General features: G+C 37.3%; 1 protein-coding gene across 1 annotated transcript in view; it reads right to left on the reverse strand.

Moving 5' to 3' along the window:
• The window catches only part of slc4a4a (solute carrier family 4 member 4a), a 71,321-nt gene that overhangs the window by 19,685 nt on the left and 31,446 nt on the right, over positions 1-20,190 (reverse strand). Inside the window, exons 8-20 of the mRNA XM_016669114.1 lie at positions 16,501-16,577; positions 11,210-11,367; positions 10,255-10,342; positions 9,446-9,600; positions 7,945-8,058; positions 7,270-7,444; positions 7,055-7,188; positions 5,431-5,722; positions 4,873-5,027; positions 3,373-3,486; positions 2,698-2,872; positions 2,483-2,616; positions 865-1,150 (exon numbers count right to left, since the gene is read on the reverse strand). Coding sequence (XP_016524600.1) covers positions 865-1,150; positions 2,483-2,616; positions 2,698-2,872; positions 3,373-3,486; positions 4,873-5,027; positions 5,431-5,722; positions 7,055-7,188; positions 7,270-7,444; positions 7,945-8,058; positions 9,446-9,600; positions 10,255-10,342; positions 11,210-11,367; positions 16,501-16,577 — 2,057 coding nt within the window. The remainder of the gene's footprint in view (positions 1-864; positions 1,151-2,482; positions 2,617-2,697; positions 2,873-3,372; positions 3,487-4,872; positions 5,028-5,430; positions 5,723-7,054; positions 7,189-7,269; positions 7,445-7,944; positions 8,059-9,445; positions 9,601-10,254; positions 10,343-11,209; positions 11,368-16,500; positions 16,578-20,190) is intronic.

The following is a 20,190-nucleotide window of genomic DNA, read 5'->3' on the forward strand; positions in this document are numbered from 1 at the left end:
ATAATTTGTTAATATAATTCATAAAATAATTGTTATTTTAATATTAATATAAAATATACTATTTTATGTTAACTTCTATTAACATAAAATATAAAATTATACAAGATGTTTAAAGTCTTAAATGTTTGTACACCAATTGACACCAATTTGTTTACCGTATTTTCTGCACTATAAGGCGCACCTAAAAACCTTAAATTTCCTCAAAAGCCGACAGTGCGCCTTATAATCCGGTGCGCCTTATATATGGACCAATATTGAGGCACAACAGGTCTAGCAACTACGGTAAGCAGCCGCCGACTTCATTTTCGCCCATAGAAGAAGAAGCGTGCGGTGCATGCTGGGATAGTTGTCAGAATGCTGGTTTGTTCATAAAGTTTGATTGACCTATCTACCTACCGACCGTCTATAATCAGGTTGTCTGCAGGTCATTTAGCACCACGTTCTCCACGAACATGCTGTGCGCGAACGGAGAAGGGTGACCATCGTCCGGCCACGCTCCGGCCCAATCGCAGGAGGCTCTCCTAACCGACCGGAGTCGGACTATTTTGTTGATATTCCCTGTAGTGCAGCTCCATCTAGTGGATGCATAACGTAACTCCAGCCTCTACTGTAGCGTCTATTCTATGCGCCTTATAATGCGGTGCGCCTTATATATGAAAAAAGTTTTAAAATAGGCCTTTCATTGAAGGTGCGCCTTATAATCCGGTGCGTCTTGTAGTGCGGAAAATACGGTAATTTGAAGACAGTGGTGGGGCCAAATTTACTGACATTTAAAAAAAAAAGTAAAGCACCAAAAAGGCCCAAAATCTGTATTTTTATTTCCTGTGAGTGAAATTCTTCTGATGCAAAGTCTTAAGATGAAACGGACGGCTCACCTAAGAGCGTGGGGCCCATGCAGAGACATTCGTACTGCGTGATGTTTTCCATGTTGTACACCGAGTTGATGGGGTAGTGGTGAGCTAATTTGATCATCTTCTTGAAGGCATCGTAGATGAAGATGAAGCTGATGAGACAGGAGAAGCCCTCCTCCGTGAAGCGGGTGAAGTACTTCACCAGGAAGCTGGCGTCAGTGGCAACGAGCACCAGGCAGAAGAACGCCGACCACAGGCCGATCCACAGCCGGAACTCCATGTAGTCGAAATTGTTATCCCTACGTAGAAAAAGGACACAAAACACCGTCAAAACCAGAGAAGTTCATGACATGGAGATCCCGCTCCCATTTCCCCAGTGGAGAGCAAAAAGCTGCTCGCTTATGATGACTAGCATTGGTCTTAGCTGCTAAGTTGGCAATATAATGCACTAAATCTTAAATGTCCGCATGATATATAAAACAAAAAGGGACGCAGTGCTTTGGTACTAACTGCCAACACTACAACTAGATAACAAGGTCAGAAAAAGTTTTAATTTAAAAAAAATATCGAGGGAAAGGAAAGTAGGTTAGCTATGCTAGCTTGACTTTGACAATCTTAATGTGCTGTGGAATTCTGTGCATTTTGGTTCAGTTACAAAATTTTAAAAAAGATGACCTAAACAACAACTCTGACAGATCATCAGCTAATCAGCCACTGCAGTGGTAGATTAGCTGATAGCAGCGGTAGCTAATCAGTCAATGCAGTGTTACATTAGCTGATAGCAGCGGTAGCTAATCAGTCACTGCAGTGTTACATTAGCTGATAGCAGCGGTAGCTAATCAGTCACTGCAGTGGTAGATTAGCTGATAGCTAATCTATAACAAGGTCAGAAAAAGTTTTAATTTAAAAAAATATCGAGGGAAAGGAATTGGTAGATTAGTTTACACTAATCTGTGGTAGATTACAGCTAATCTACCACAGCGATGACTAATTAATGATCACAAAATAAACATGAATGTTCTGTTCTTTGTGTGGGAAATGTTTGAGTGTTTTTTGGGTTGAATCCTGATACACAGAGTGGAGTTGTTATCAGTTGCTATGGCAACGTGTCTTTGTGTATCATAGCAATATTTCTTCCATATTGGAACATTTTTATTTAATAAATGTAATTAGTACTAAATCATGAAGGTAAAAAAGTGCAAAAATTACCTTTTGACCCAAAATGGCTGACTTCCTGTTTGGTTTAGAAAATGCCTCCAAGACACTTTTTCTTATTGTTTCACAGGGTTCTATGTACGTCCCAAATTTCAGCTCCGTACTATTTACCAGTTGGCCTCTCTCACTTTAGGGGGCGCTGTAGAGCTGTTTGGTCACAGCCATTTTTAATTCAATCAAAAATGCTAAAATTTAAACCAGGGGACAATTAAAGGTAAAGTTTGGTGAGTTTTCGTTTATGTTTAGGCCTCTAAGTTGAAGTTTCTTTCCAACAAGATGAAGGTAAATTTGATTTACTTTGTGTAATTTCAAGACAGTAAACTACAAAACTTTCTTAGCAAGGCTAACAGTTAACATCTTTTTCATATTTATTAAAACTCTAATTTAGAGTTATACTGAGAAGATGCCAAACTTACCTGCTGAAGTTAAAGAGAAGCCTTTCAAACACCAGAACCGGACCGGTGCTGCTCAGAATAATGAGAGGCTGACCCCCCAACAAGCAGAAAACACCTCCGGCGATGGCAGTGCCCAGAAAACTCTCCAGGACACCCTGCAGACATGGAGAGGGAGGGTTAAAAACAGGAAATCCGACAGTTTGGCTGACACACTTTGGTTAAAAACCCGCTCTGACCTGCATGTTTTCTGTAGCGTCCCCCAGCAGACCACCGAAGGTGATGGCATTCGTCACAGTTCCCAAGTAAATAAACAAAATGGTCGACAGGACCTGAATGTGAAGCGCGTCGGTGAAGTCACTGATAAAGAAAGGCGCCTTTCTCTTGATGTCAAGAAGGAGACCACCACAAAACCTGACGGCAAAACAACTGACTTAATAACGGGATGAGATTCTTAATTACACTGAAAAAACACAAAATCTTACCAAGTATTTTAGTCTAGTTTCTGCTGCAAATATCTTAGTACATTTAAAATAAGAAAACTAATTTACTAGTAACTAGTAACACATAGAAACCTGTTTTAAGCCAATAAAGCCTTAATATTGATGAAAAAGTACAAATGACTTCACTAAAAACATGGGGAAATGTCTAATTCACTTATAGCAAGACATTTTTCTCATAAGTAAAATAATCTGCCATTGAAACAAAAACCTTTTCTTGATTGTTAAGGGATTACTGACTTAAAACAAGCTGCTATATTTTGCTGAAAAGTTTCTTATAAGTTAGTGTAGTCTTATTTCAAGTTTACTAAGATATTTCCAGTAGAAACTAAAACACTCGGTAAGATTTTGTGTTTTTGCAGTGTACAATCCAATAAATAAAACGTCATCCATATAGATCTGTTTATTTTTTACCTTCCTGTCTTCTTCAGCTCCTCCCCTGTAGCGTGCCCGCCTCCATCTCCATGACCGCCATCATGCGGCATGTCTCCGTTCATCTGGGAATCCCCTCCTGCGTACATGTTTTTCCTGAAACGGAAATAAGTTTCTTCAGTTGCTGCTGTGACATCTGATCAACACAAAGCCGCCTGGAATTATTTATTTGATTTAGGTCAACGTTTGGCCCACTGAAGCTGCTCACACAACCTGATTTAACTGCTACCTTTCCCGTCATGATGTCACCTACTTGGTTCCTGTTTCCAGTTGGATGATGCTGATCCATTAGGTGATTAAATAGCCTGATAGATCAGTGCTGACTGCAGGTTTATATAATACGAACTGTGGCAGTTTCATAATTAAACACTGTGTTGTGCAGCTGGATGAGTTTGGGTGATTCTGCAGACTGTCATGCTCACACAGCATTCTGAGGACCTGCTATGCTTCCTTGAGCAGGTTAGCATAGGTCTATGGTCTTCACAACATGTTCATTACATTTTTTGCACAAAATCATTCTTATATATTGAGATTTCAGCCTGATTTAATTGTGACTTTAAAGCCAAATAAGCTGGTGCTGGCCATGCCCCCTGCTCAAAGTTTACATATGAGAATAAGAATGCAAGCGAATGCAGGTTTGTACTCCCGTACATCTCTGAATGTCAGAAGTGGAGCCTCCTGCACAACCAACAAGAATGCAACAAGTGGTTTCTGGATGGTATGTCTTTTCCAGCAGCCATTGTACAGCGGTATAATTAGCTGACCTATCATGCTGGAGCTCGGCTTGGGTTGCTAGGTAACAGGGCTGGGCTTCCCTGGGGTTGCTAGGTGACGGGCAGTGTCTGCTGATTTGTGATGTAACACTCCGAAGGTTTTTGAGAAGGCTCATTTTCCAGACACCAAAAAACATAAACGTATTGCCAACAAAAGGCTGGGTGTTATTTAAAACAAAAAAGAAAAACTAAGCATTTGATATCCATATGGAAGAATGAAAACATCCAATATATGAATTTTAGGTAAAAGATCCACTTTGAAAAGGGCTTATTATGTATTTTCCAATAAGTGTGTTACCTACATTTGCTATGAAAATGCTATTTAATATAATATGGTAATATGGTTCTATTGCCTTATGCAGAAATAAAACACTTTGTAAAGACAAAATAAAGGATGCAAAGAGGGATTAAAAGTAAAAAAAAAGCTTGATTAATATTTAAAATGTCGTTTTAATGTCTCATTTCTCATTCTGATTGCAGTAAATCACAAGTATTCTTTACACACCTATAGATTAAAGCAGAAATTATTACGAATAATCACTCTAAATCAAACCGTGAGAATAGTAAAAGATTCTCACCACTAATAAATTCCCTTGCTAGGCATTCTAAATGAAACATAAATCTGTTTGTTTATAAAATGATATTATATGCAACATAAGCTGGGTACCAAAAATACTCTAAAGATTTTGTGATTTCCTGCATTTTTGACCTTTTGTCAGAGGACGGCAGCGATTTGGGAGGCTCTATCCTGATGGTCGGGTCCCACTCTCCAGGAGGAAGAACGATCACCTCGTCCAGGAACTCATCGATCCCGGCCAGCAGGTCCTGCCTGTCCTTCGCCTTGTAGGCAATGTCATGAAAGACCTGCGAACAAACACACAGACGTATTGGAGCGGAAAACGTGTGACGGGAAAGCATGTGGCTCCAGTGAACTGTGATAGCAGGTCTGAGGATTACTAAATAGGGAAAGAGAGCAGCGACTTGCAAACACTAAATAAACAACTAATCCAATCTAATCAACCCAAAAACTGTGGAGAGCAACGCCGTTTTATCACTTTAATCAACTCAAATGCTTTCCTCAGGGGTCTTTGAGTTTATTTTATTTGTTTGCCTTGCAATTAATNTAGTGCGGAAAATACGGTAATTTGAAGACAGTGGTGGGGCCAAATTTACTGACATTTAAAAAAAAAAGTAAAGCACCAAAAAGGCCCAAAATCTGTATTTTTATTTCCTGTGAGTGAAATTCTTCTGATGCAAAGTCTTAAGATGAAACGGACGGCTCACCTAAGAGCGTGGGGCCCATGCAGAGACATTCGTACTGCGTGATGTTTTCCATGTTGTACACCGAGTTGATGGGGTAGTGGTGAGCTAATTTGATCATCTTCTTGAAGGCATCGTAGATGAAGATGAAGCTGATGAGACAGGAGAAGCCCTCCTCCGTGAAGCGGGTGAAGTACTTCACCAGGAAGCTGGCGTCAGTGGCAACGAGCACCAGGCAGAAGAACGCCGACCACAGGCCGATCCACAGCCGGAACTCCATGTAGTCGAAATTGTTATCCCTACGTAGAAAAAGGACACAAAACACCGTCAAAACCAGAGAAGTTCATGACATGGAGATCCCGCTCCCATTTCCCCAGTGGAGAGCAAAAAGCTGCTCGCTTATGATGACTAGCATTGGTCTTAGCTGCTAAGTTGGCAATATAATGCACTAAATCTTAAATGTCCGCATGATATATAAAACAAAAAGGGACGCAGTGCTTTGGTACTAACTGCCAACACTACAACTAGATAACAAGGTCAGAAAAAGTTTTAATTTAAAAAAAATATCGAGGGAAAGGAAAGTAGGTTAGCTATGCTAGCTTGACTTTGACAATCTTAATGTGCTGTGGAATTCTGTGCATTTTGGTTCAGTTACAAAATTTTAAAAAAGATGACCTAAACAACAACTCTGACAGATCATCAGCTAATCAGCCACTGCAGTGGTAGATTAGCTGATAGCAGCGGTAGCTAATCAGTCAATGCAGTGTTACATTAGCTGATAGCAGCGGTAGCTAATCAGTCACTGCAGTGTTACATTAGCTGATAGCAGCGGTAGCTAATCAGTCACTGCAGTGGTAGATTAGCTGATAGCTAATCTATAACAAGGTCAGAAAAAGTTTTAATTTAAAAAAATATCGAGGGAAAGGAATTGGTAGATTAGTTTACACTAATCTGTGGTAGATTACAGCTAATCTACCACAGCGATGACTAATTAATGATCACAAAATAAACATGAATGTTCTGTTCTTTGTGTGGGAAATGTTTGAGTGTTTTTTGGGTTGAATCCTGATACACAGAGTGGAGTTGTTATCAGTTGCTATGGCAACGTGTCTTTGTGTATCATAGCAATATTTCTTCCATATTGGAACATTTTTATTTAATAAATGTAATTAGTACTAAATCATGAAGGTAAAAAAGTGCAAAAATTACCTTTTGACCCAAAATGGCTGACTTCCTGTTTGGTTTAGAAAATGCCTCCAAGACACTTTTTCTTATTGTTTCACAGGGTTCTATGTACGTCCCAAATTTCAGCTCCGTACTATTTACCAGTTGGCCTCTCTCACTTTAGGGGGCGCTGTAGAGCTGTTTGGTCACAGCCATTTTTAATTCAATCAAAAATGCTAAAATTTAAACCAGGGGACAATTAAAGGTAAAGTTTGGTGAGTTTTCGTTTATGTTTAGGCCTCTAAGTTGAAGTTTCTTTCCAACAAGATGAAGGTAAATTTGATTTACTTTGTGTAATTTCAAGACAGTAAACTACAAAACTTTCTTAGCAAGGCTAACAGTTAACATCTTTTTCATATTTATTAAAACTCTAATTTAGAGTTATACTGAGAAGATGCCAAACTTACCTGCTGAAGTTAAAGAGAAGCCTTTCAAACACCAGAACCGGACCGGTGCTGCTCAGAATAATGAGAGGCTGACCCCCCAACAAGCAGAAAACACCTCCGGCGATGGCAGTGCCCAGAAAACTCTCCAGGACACCCTGCAGACATGGAGAGGGAGGGTTAAAAACAGGAAATCCGACAGTTTGGCTGACACACTTTGGTTAAAAACCCGCTCTGACCTGCATGTTTTCTGTAGCGTCCCCCAGCAGACCACCGAAGGTGATGGCATTCGTCACAGTTCCCAAGTAAATAAACAAAATGGTCGACAGGACCTGAATGTGAAGCGCGTCGGTGAAGTCACTGATAAAGAAAGGCGCCTTTCTCTTGATGTCAAGAAGGAGACCACCACAAAACCTGACGACAAAAAAACTGACTTAATAACGGGATGAGATTCTTATTTACACTGAAAAAACACAAAATCTTACCAAGTATTTTAGTCTAGTTTCTACTGCAAATATCTTAGTACATTTAAAATAAGAAAACTAATTTACTAGTAACTAGTAACACATAGAAACCTGTTTTAAGCCAATAAAGCCTTAATATTGATGAAAAAGTACAAATGACTTCACTAAAAACATGGGGAAATGTCTAATTCACTTATAACAAGACATTTTTCTCATAAGTAAAATAATCTGCCATTGAAACAAAAACCTTTTCTTGATTGTTAAGGGATTACTGACTTAAAACAAGCTGCTATATTTTGCTGAAAAGTTTCTTATAAGTTAGTGTAGTCTTATTTCAAGTTTACTAAGATATTTCCAGTAGAAACTAAAACACTCGGTAAGATTTTGTGTTTTTGCAGTGTACAATCCAATAAATAAAACGTCATCCATATAGATCTGTTTATTTTTTACCTTCCTGTCTTCTTCAGCTCCTCCCCTGTAGCGTGCCCGCCTCCATCTCCATGACCGCCATCATGCGGCATGTCTCCGTTCATCTGGGAATCCCCTCCTGCGTACATGTTTTTCCTGAAACGGAAATAAGTTTCTTCAGTTGCTGCTGTGACATCTGATCAACACAAAGCCGCCTGGAATTATTTATTTGATTTAGGTCAACGTTTGGCCCACTGAAGCTGCTCACACAACCTGATTTAACTGCTACCTTTCCCATCATGATGTCACCTACTTGGTTCCTGTTTCCAGTTGGATGATGCTGATCCATTAGGTGATTAAATAGCCTGATAGATCAGTGCTGACTGCAGGTTTATATAATACGAACTGTGGCAGTTTCATAATTAAACACTGTGTTGTGCAGCTGGATGAGTTTGGGTGATTCTGCAGACTGTCATGCTCACACAGCATTCTGAGGATGTGCTATGCTTCCTTGAGCAGGTTAGCATAGGTCTATGGTCTTCACAACATGTTCATTACATTTTTTGCACAAAATCATTCTTATATATTGAGATTTCAGCCTGATTTAATTGTGACTTTAAAGCCAAATAAGCTGGTGCTAGCCATGCCCCCTGCTCAAAGTTTACATATGAGAATAAGAATGCAAGCGAATGCGGGTTTGTACTCCCGTACATCTCTGAATGTCACAAGTAGAGCCTCCTGCACAACCAACAAGAATGCAACAAGTGGTTTCTGGATGGTACGTCTTTTCCAGCAGCCATTGTACAGCGGTATAATTAGCTGACCTATCATGCTGGAGCTCGGCTTGGGTTGCTAGGTAACAGGGCTGGGCTTCCCTGGGGTTGCTAGGTGACGGGCAGTGTCTGCTGATTTGTGATGTAACACTCCGAAGGTTTTTGAGAAGGCTCATTTTCCAGACACCAAAAAACATAAACGTATTGCCAACAAAAGGCTGGGTGTTATTTAAAACAAAAAAGAAAAACTAAGCATTTGATATCCATATGGAAGAATGAAAACATCCAATATATGAATTTTAGGTAAAAGATCCACTTTGAAAAGGGCTTATTATGTATTTTCCAATAAGTGTGTTACCTACATTTGCTATGAAAATGCTATTTAATATAATATGGTAATATGGTTCTATTGCCTTATGCAGAAATAAAACCCTTTGTAAAGACAAAATAAAGGATGCAAAGAGGGATTAAAAGTAAAAAAAATAGCTTGATTAATATTTAAAATGTCGTTTTAATGTCTCATTTCTCATTCTGATTGCAGTAAATCACAAGTATTCTTTACACACCTATAGATTAAAGCAGAAATTATTACGAATAATCACTCTAAATCAAACCGTGAGAATAGTAAAAGATTCTCACCACTAATAAATTCCCTTGCTAGGCATTCTAAATGAAACATAAATCTGTTTGTTTATAAAATGATATTATATGCAACATAAGCTGGGTACCAAAAATACTCTAAAGATTTTGTGATTTCCTGCATTTTTGACCTTTTGTCAGAGGACGGCAGCGATTTGGGAGGCTCTATCCTGATGGTCGGGTCCCACTCTCCAGGAGGAAGAACGATCACCTCGTCCAGGAACTCATCGATCCCGGCCAGCAGGTCCTGCCTGTCCTTCGCCTTGTAGGCAATATCATGAAAGACCTGCGAACAAACACACAGACGTATTGGAGCGGAAAACGTGTGACGGGAAAGCATGTGGCTCCAGTGAACTGTGATAGCAGGTCTGAGGATTACTAAATAGGGAAAGAGAGCAGCGACTTGCAAACACTAAATAAACAACTAATCCAATCTAATCAACCCAAAAACTGTGGAGAGCAACGCCGTTTTATCACTTTAATCAACTCAAATGCTTTCCTCAGGGGTCTTTGAGTTTATTTTATTTGTTTGCCTTGCAATTAATTATCCTAGATGATTTTCCACTCAGTAAACAGCATTTGGCAAATAACTAAGGCCAAATAATTCTAAATAAAAGTTTAAATATTTTCTGTTTTCAGAAGAAAGGAATAAAAGTGCAGACCTATTGGAGTTTTTTCAAAGTTTACAAGAAATTTATTGCTTCAAAGGGACAGTTTGGCTTTTTTCACAGGGGGTTCTGTGAGTTAGTCAGCAGTAGTCAGTATCTTGCCTGTAGTAAAAATCAAGTTTGTGAAAGAAGAAGGCAACTACTAATCAGAGTGAATTTCAAGCAACAATGCACATCTTTGAGCTGCGATCTCCCAGATCATTTGATACTTTTGTACCACATAAGAAGTATAACTGAAGTATAATTTCAGTGGATTTATGAGCCAGTCTAACCTCATCAGACATCAGGGTGGCGATTGCTCTGCCAATCTCATGATATGACTTTGCTTTGCCTTTGGGTCCAAGCAGGATGAACAAAAACCTACAAAGAGAAGCAAAGCAGAGAATTAATCAGGGGTGTCCAAAGTGTGGCGCGGGGGCCGTCTGCGGCTCTGGGAATTATTCTGTGTGGCCCTTGTCCACGATTAAAGTCTAGCACAGATTTATTTTTACCAGAGTGTTGGGGGTAATATCCATAAAACAAATTAATAAAATATTTACTGATTAAAAAAATGATGTAGTCATCTTAAAATGGAAAACTTGAGCAACAACACAAATTACTCTTCTCTTATTAACCACATTTTTTGCGTTCATTTTACTTTGATACTGCATAGCATCACAAACATCCAGTAACTTTTACTCAAAAGTAGAACTGGGGTGAACTCATTAATTAAATGAGGCTAAAAAGGACTTAAATTAAAAAACTATATATAATTAAAAGAAACTTGGATCATGTTCTCATAATCCATCGAAAATGATTTACAGATTCAAGTGTTTTTCATTTCAATATTTTGTGTTTGTTTTGATAATAGAATTATTTTTGCACATTTTTCTCATTGAATTCTGACATTAATCTGAGAGTTTTAACCTTTTTTTTCTCTGAATTTTGACTTTTTCCTTCAAAATTCTGACTTTAATCTTCTGGGATCATAAATCAGATTTTGAGAAAGAAGTCAGAATACTTTTTTCCCCTCAGTGGAAAAAAATAGTTTTTTTCCCTAAAAAAGTCCAAAACTGTTGCAAAACGTTTTGGACACCCGTGCACTAAATCAATGAAGGAGAAAACATTTTATAATTAAAAGCTTCTGTCTGGTTTCTGATTGCTTGACTGAAATTAAAACTGAAATGTAGAATTAATGTGAAAATAAAGCTATAATTATATTTCAGTTAATTGTTGCATGTCGGCCACCTTGTGGGAACGGGAACTTCGGTCAACGCTCCCAGCATCACGGCTTGCTGCAGACGAACAAACGCCACAAATGGGGCGTCCAGGAAGTCCACCTCCCCCACCAGGACGTTGGAGGCCTCTGCGTCTCTTGGCAGCTTCTTCATGAACTTGTTTTTCAGCTGGAGCAACAAAGAAAAAGAGTTTGCTCTAAATGAAACGATGCAAATCAAATAAGATGGATTCTTTGAGTGTAAATGTCGAAAACAAAAGGTTCACTTGCCGAGCTCTGAAGGTTTGGCATTTATGGAAATATTTAAGTCTTTCCGCTGTGTACTTAATAACATCTATTAAATGTTACATTTTCTATTATTATTTCCTAAATTTAAAGAGCTTACCCCCCTTCCATCATCACAATTAAAGAAAGTAAATTATTTCTGGTCAAGTTGTCAGTAATAAAAAAAATCTTATCAGGAAATATAAAGTTCACTTCACTTGAATAACTCTTTTATATGTTTTATATGTTATTTTATTAAAACTGAGGTACTTTATGACCACAATATGCAAACTAATCCTGACCATCTGGGTCGGATTGTTGTGGAATAGTACTGTGGTACTTATTGCCATCACTACCAGCAGAACATAAAGGGATGGAAAACATTTACTAAGACACAACCACAGGTTGACCTTTGGACCCGTGTTCCTTGGACTTCACTCTGTCAGTTCAGGGGAAGTTTTCTAAAATTTCCAGACGAAAGTATGTCAACAACATACATTCAACATGAATGAAATGGAAAAAATAACAGCCTCAGTTCTGTCAGTGGTGGCAGATTTGGGTACAATGTGTAAAACTTAGAAGATCTGATTTCATTTTTAGAGACCAAACTTGGTGAAACCTCCTGGATAATCCAGGAGGTTTCAGGTTTCATCAAAATAGACATAGGAGTATGTCTGTCTCCTTTGATAGACATACTTCATAATTATTTATGTTTTTTGTTGCTGTATTCTTTTTTTTGTGGTTTGCTTTTAACATTTCTAACTTAATTTTTTATTTTCTTTTGTTTTTTCTTTCACCGTCTCTTTTGCTCCCTGCGATGTAATCTTTCTCAGGGAAGTGAAGTTGACCGTTATAATGTAATGGTTTACTTGTCCGCCTTATTTCAAATGTTGAAGTTAGTTTTGTGATGTAGAGGCCTAAGGTCATGTAAATGATACTTCCTTGAGAATCAATAAAGATAAAATAAAAAAAACTATGTCAACAAAAAGTATACAGCGACACTGCAGCTGAAGTTGGGGAATTCATTTTTTAAAAATGTCCCCATAGTGAGGGATATTTACTGTTTGAGCATATTAGCTGACATTTTAGCTAGCTGAATTTACCAAATTTACTGCAGAAGATGCTTTTCAAACAATCAAATTTGTTCAAATTGCTTTAATTAAACTATGAAAGTTTCATGTCAGGATTTCTGGTTCTTGTCACTATTTTTTAAAACCAGTTACATCCAAAAGGCAAAAGTTTTAAGTATTGCATCTTGACCTGAACTGTGCAGACTTTAGTGCGTCGCATGAAAAGTACCAGAGCAAACAGGAAAGACAGATTTTAGGTTACCTTTTGTTAGTTTTAGTAATAGCTTTAGTTTTTTCATGGAAAAGTGTTATATTGTGACTATGATTGGGCAATAATACTCAACAGAAGATATTACTTAAAAAGTATATATATATATTTTGAACAACCAACTGACTGGTGTTTTCTCCAAATTTTAAAGTCGGCACTTTGAGAACTAGCGTAGCGTAGCCTAGCTTAGCATAGCTGTGAGTTCGGAGCATGTAGTGCCGAGGTAAACTGTTTGTGTGGGGAAAAATAAAGAAATTTCACATCAGTTTGAAAGGTTAATAAATAGATTAATAAAAACAAAAAGGAAGAATATTATATCAGTATGTTTTTGTTTTATAAACGCATTTAGTTATAATTGTTTCCCCATTAACTGCTGTTTTTATGTATTCCAGTTAATGAAAGTGTTTTCTCAATTTCTGCTTCGTTATTTTGTTTGTTTTAGTTAATTATAATAACCGCGGCTCAGACTGCCATGAAAAAAATCGGAAATGGGGAAAATAAAGTAATGTAAGCTCAATAAGTTGCATTAAGCTTTAATGCTATTTATATGAATTCACATGAGATAGAGCAACACAGTAACAACTACTGCATGATTTAGAAGTGGAGGAAAAATTATAGTTTTCTGAAAAATCTTTGCAAATAAAAATCTCTTACAGAAAAGCCTCCCACAGGATGATGCTGCTTTTCTTTCACTTGACAACTCTGTTACTCTGAGTTACTCTGAGTTGACGTTGTGTTTACTTGGCATTGTAAACCTGCCTTTGTTTCTGTCGGCGTTTTATCTCCAACTTATCAGTCATGAGAGGAAATGATTGTAGCCAGTGGAATCCCTCTGAACTGTATTTATGGGATGAGTGGGTGTGGAATCACTTCAGAGACTTGTTTCTTGGTAATTTATCTCTTGACTTGTGGTAACTATTCACCAATCAGATCAAATGTATATTCAAAGATGAAGTAAGTGATAAAGTCCTGTTTAAGGTTAATTTATTATAGAAACCTGCTTGTTTTGTCTACAAATTAACTTTGCTTCAACATTTTTTCATGTGTATTTTGAAAAATTACATTAGAAAAGGTTGATGGAAATGGGAAAATTCAAAATAACTTCCTCAATTTTGCAAAAAAGTCTTTAGGTTGTTTTTTGGATTTTCAGTGTAAGAGTTTCTGTGCTAAATGAGAGATGGAAACATAAGTTCTGATGAAGCAAACATTCCCATCCACTGGTGTGTCTGTGCCTTACCAGAGGCACAAACTCAAACATTTCTAAATCCAAATATCCGAAATAGATTGGAAAACTCTCCATTTTTCTAAGATTTTTGGTCCATGTTAGTTTGCAACATCTACTTCCTGTTTATCACCTAAACATAGCATCAACATCTGACGAAATCACAATTTAAAAGCAGTAAATGTGAACATGCATCATTTGTATTTTCCTTTTTTGCGACATATTAAAGTTTGCGTGAAATCTACATGGCATTTGGACACAAACATGGCCACTGACTGCTACTGACGTCCCTTTCTGCCCACAGCATCACCATCTGCAACGACTGGAGATACGCCGATGACATCAGTTACGGCATTTAATTTCCCTTTACGGAAAAATGAACTATTTTAAAATTGAACTGATTAAGTAATGCAAATTAACGGTAAATAAAACTTCTCTTTTCCCATTTATCTCAGCAGAAATTTTTCCATATTTCTTCCCCGATCAATCAACAGCTTGAAATGATCATAATACTCTAACGTACCAAAGCTAGCTTCTGGTGCTCTTGAGGATTAGCAAGTCTCAGAGTGGGTTAAAACTAAACATGGAAATTAACTTCAACTTTTTGTGACTGGACATGTAACACCCATCACCAATAAATCCTGGTTTTCCACAAACTTTACACATTAACCACAGGTGTAAACATTTTTTATATACTTACACTCTTGCAATAAACTTCTAATGGTGATGGAAACATTAGACATTATATGGGTTTCAGTCTTTCTTTGCACACTGCAAAAACACAAAACCTTAGCAAGTATTTTTAGTTTCTAGTGCAGTTAATGTACTACTGCTGAAATAAGACAAAAGTCATTTTTCAATAAGCTCCTATATTTTTCTGAAAAGTTACTCGTAAGTTAATTTTGTCTTATTTCAACTGTACTAAGATATTTGCACTAGAAACTAGAACAAAAATACCTGTAAGATTTTGTGTTTCTGCAGTGCAGGAACCGATTTCCTGTGGATGAGGCGACATCAAGCCGTAGCTCCCGTCTGCCTCTGCTCCCTACAAATGTCATTTCCATTAAGATGTTAAATAAATGATCGACACTTCTCGCCTCTCTGCCTTTCCAAGAACATCGCTCTGCTTTTGACATTTAGTTGGAGAGGAGCGCTTTTCATACACTGTTATTTTCCAGAAAATAAAATATGCTTGCCATTTTCTAGTGCTGTTTGAGCGTACAGAGATTGACTTAAGGTTTCCAGCAGTGAACTGTGGACAGAAGTGGAGAATTCATGGTCAGTAACCTTAAAAAACAGACAAAAAGCTGTTGGAAAGTTGTAAATAATTACACATTTTGTTGGTTTATTTGTTGGTTATGATTATTAGTTCTCCTTTTTGAAAGTCTGTCAAAGTTTTTCATCGGATTTTGAATGTTTTTTCACTTATTTTCAGAAAAATACTTTTTTCTGGTAGATTGTTTAGCCACTTAACTTTGACCTATAAATAAAAGACGAGTAAGACCTTGTGTCTTATTACAAATAAAAGAAAACATAATAAAGAAGGCAATTTATTCTTTATACTTAGCAGCTGTTTCTATTGATTTCTTAAACCAAATTTTATTAAAATACCAATACAGTTGAAACCAGATATTTACATACACTGAATAAAAAGGTGCAACTTTTTTTCTGTCACAGTCTGAAGTTGAATCAGACCAAACTTTTCTTGCTCTAGCTTAGTTAAAATTACATAAATTATTTATATTTATTAATTACCAAAGAACTTGGCAAGAATATTTTGTGGTTCATGGCTGATGAACAGAGAATTTGAGCTCCTCCCCTCTTTCCATTCAGGACAAAAAAGGCGGGAATCACCATAGCAACCACTGACAGTATTTCCGGTCTGTTTTGTTCTCACCAGGTTATTCTATATTTTTCACAAGAGAAAGGAAGGAAAACTGTGCATTCTGGATATTTTAGGACAGTAGCTACATTAGCTTTAAAATTTAGAAGATTATACCTCAATAATTTGCACATTTGTCTTTAAAAAAATGCAAAAACACAAAATCTGCCATGTAATGTTTGTTTAGTTTCTAGTGCAAATATCTTAGTGCACTTGAAATGAGACAAAATTGACTTACAAGTAACTTTTCAGCAACGTTTAGGGGCTTGTTTTGAGTCAATCAATTTATAATATTGATGAAAAAGTTCTAGTTTCATTGGCAGATTATTTCACTTACAACAAGCATTTTTTCTCATAAGTGAAATAATTTCCCAGTGGAACCTGCACTCTTTCATCAATATTAAATTCAATAATTTTACTTAAGACAAGCTCCCATTTCTTGCTGCAAAGCTACTTATAAATTAGTTTTGTCTGATTTCAAGTGAACTAAGATATGTCCACTGGAATTTAGACCAAATTTACTCAGTAAAATGTTGTGTTTTTGCAGTGTAATAACAGAAACATGGTGAATCGATTACAGATGTCGGTTGACTCACCTGGTCCTTCTCTGGTTTGTCAGAGATGTCATTCAAGCTGCTGGACGCCAGGTTCTTGTGAGGCGTTGTCGGACTATCTGTTGCGATGCAGAAACGGATTAAGTTTTAAATTAGTCGGTTTTTCAGAGCTGAGAATGAGATAAAACTGATGGAGGCGGAGGAGACCCAGGAAAAAGACAGTGGCCCAGAGGCTTTGCTCCACATGCATCACCAGAACCTTTACCGCTCCGCTGCAATGTCCATGCCAAGCCAGAAATGAAGAAATGCATGTCCAGATTATCCCTGTAGCTGAGATATATTTTGGGGGTAAGCTGATTAATTTTTATGACTTTTATGAATATATACACAATAGAAAAATATTAAAGTCGATGTCTTTGGGAACAACATGGCGTTATTGGCTAGTGGGTGTATTAAACCCATAATGCATCAGTTCAGGGGCCCACATGCTTGTAAATCTGGCTGGTTCAGTGTTTTACCACAGGCACAAAACTCAGAAATATTTCAAAGTTCAAACCTCCAGCTCAGAAAAGAGACTCTCTCCATTTATCTGAGACCAAAAAAAGAAAATCTGTGCCAGTTTGCAATCTCTACTTCCTGTTTCTTACAGCCATTCGCAATGTCAACATCTGACAAAATTACTCACTAAAAGCCAATGGATGGAAACATTTAATTTTTATTTTACTTAATTTAATGGAAACAAAGTAAGTATTCTCCCAATCCACAAAACACTTAAAAAACAAAACTATCTCCTTCTAGGTATGCACTGATCCACTTTTTTCACTTCAGATATCAATATCTGAGGTTTAATATCGGCCCAATAAACACGGACTTAAATGTACTGAATAACAAATATATTAAGTAACTCTGCACTGGTACAGCTCACTTAAAAACACCAACAGCTTCACCAGCTTGGTCAAACACGAAAAAACTACTTTAATTGGTTCAGTCAGTTAAATTAGGAGCATAACAGCCCATGTAAAATAAATAATAAAGAAACTTAAACTGACAAAAACAGTAGAAATGTAAAAATGAAACTGCAACAATTTCAAATGGTTCAGAAAGTAAAGTTAGGAATTTTAATATAACTTGGACTGGCACCTGACAGACACCTGATCTTTTATTTTTTTCAGTATTGATACAAATATTAATATTGGATCGGTGCATCTATAACCTCAGCTAAGATAATTATTGCTAACTCTGCCTGATTTAAAGAATCTAGTTTTTATTGCATGTTGGATCCAAACTTAAGCAGCCCTGATGTTGGTGAAGTTTACACACCGTTCTCATGGTTTATTAAACTTTCCTGCTTGCCCAGCAGCTGCTCAGCATCCACTCAGAGTCACCGCTAACAGGTGAGGCTATCCGCTCACACCAAAACGGCCCACTAAGTGCTTTCCTGTGACTGACGCTCTGCTGATGCTCAGTTTCTGACAGCGTGATGCGACCTCTCATCACGGCCCTCAGCAGGTAGGAGGACGAGCGGCGCCACTGAAGCTTTTTCATAAATCTGCCCCCTCAGCATTGTGGGTAAAACCAGGCCTGTCAGTATGATGCAGCCAGCATTAAGAAATCTGCTTTTGAGGTTGACTTTATTTGTCGTTCTTAAATTTTACATCAATAACGAGGGAACTGACCATAAAGACTAAAGGAAAACGTAGAAATGTTCCTGCACAGTGATGCTTCGTTTCTTCTTTTTTTATAAAATTGTGTGAAATATTTCTGAACAATAAGTAACCAGGTCAACTGTTACTCTAACTTCACTTCCATTAGGTTAAAATGACTTAGTTCATGTTCAGCATTCTGACTACAGCTGGACAATAAATCAATAACAATATATCACGATAGACACATGATCAATATCAATAGACAATACATCTGATATCTATTCAATATTCACTATTTAGAATAAATACTGAGCCGCACTGCATTCTGGGAGAAGGTTTATGGAATGAAGTAACTCACTCACTGTTTGGTAAGGCGCTAGCTTTTTCCACAGATTATCTGTCTCATACTACTGTAATGACATAATGAGAGTTCAACAAATATGTAAAACATATTTTTAATGGAAGTTACAAGCTGCAGCTTCAACTTGACTCCATGTGAGATTTTCTGATTAATCCTCCAAACTGATCTGACAGCAGAGAAGATACTTATTGCTCATAAATACTCCACACAACCCCAGTTCAAATATGGATGTCTTTTTTTTTTTTTTTTTTTAACCCCAGTTCAAATATGGATGTCTTTTTTTTTTTTTTTTGTCCATTTGTAAGTCCAATTCACCTTTTTTTCACCACTAGGTGTTCAGCATGTTGCAACCGGGTCTGGGGAACTTACTAAGCCAGTCCATACTGGTACTCCTTTGGTTCTGCAGGTCCTCCATGGAGATGTGACCCGACAGGCAGGTCACAGAGTTCTCCAGAGGACTGCGGGCTTTTAGCGGCAGCAGAGGGTTATCAGAAGCAGTCCAGGCAAGCAAGAAAAGGGGACAGACAGGAGGAAAGGTCGAGATGAAGGACAGTCGATAGGCAAACAAAATCAAGACTGTTAACAGATTTGATAGGGAGGGAATAATCGGTGTGTTAAAAGCTGTGCAGAGAAACAGTGAGTTCAGAGGAATGGTGATGTTAAACTGGAGAAGCAAGCAGTGGTTTCAACTCTTGATTATGCACTTTATCCTCCAAGGCGTTATAACCCATTAATGATTATCACTGATGTTCTTTATCTTTACTACGATCCAGACTTTGACATGATGGCGCAGCCTGTTGTTTCATCATCCACATGTTTCTCACATCTGATAAGAGCCAATAAATAACTTCACTTCATGGTTGGTCACAGATTAATTACATCGAGTTACTCAACGTTTTACAATCAAAGCAAACATGTCCATAAAGTCAGTTAGGCCTGTGTGCTAAATCCAGATGCTAATTTCCCCAGTTAGGAGACGGAAACATGCTAATTTTGATGCAACTGTAATTCAGAAGCAGAGCTGCAAAAACACAAAATCTTAGGAAACCTGAAATATGACAAACCTGAAGTATAAGAAACTTTCAAGCAACATATAGGAGCTAGTTTTAAGTCAGTAGTTTCTTATTATTACAAAAAAATGTATTAATTTCATTAATATCATGGGAAAAATGTCTTGCTATAAGTGAAATAATCTGCCACTGAAACTAGAACTTTTTCACAAATATTAAGGAATTATTGACTTAAAACAAGCTCATAATTCTTGCAGAAAAGTTACTTGTAAATTAGTTTTGTCTTATTTCAAGAATGCTAAGACATTTATATTAGAAGCTAGACCAAAAATACTTGGTAAGATTTTGTGTTTTTGCAGTGTATTTCTCCTGCTTTCACTCTTCTGTGTACTAAATCATCTCTTATTGACAAATTAATTACTTGTCAGTTCTAAACAACTTAGTCAGCTTTATTCTTTTATTCTTTTGTTTCGGCCTTGGGGTTTTTCCACCACAGCAATAAAAACTTGCATCACTTTGGCTCCTCTGTGTTAGGAGATTAATGCAAGCGCCTTGAAATACATTTTAAAGTGCAGTTAGAGAGCTGATACCAAACGCCTGTCGCTCGAACACAGGAAACTGATCTACAGCACAAGTGTTTGCTGTTTATTCCTTTTATATATTTTTTTTTCTTGCCAAACTTTAACCTTTCAAATCACCAAACAAATGTTAATGT

The sequence above is a fragment of the Poecilia formosa genome, unplaced genomic scaffold (genome assembly GCF_000485575.1).
Source record: "Poecilia formosa unplaced genomic scaffold, Poecilia_formosa-5.1.2 Scaffold20, whole genome shotgun sequence".
In the NCBI taxonomy this organism is placed as follows: domain Eukaryota; kingdom Metazoa; phylum Chordata; class Actinopteri; order Cyprinodontiformes; family Poeciliidae; genus Poecilia; species Poecilia formosa.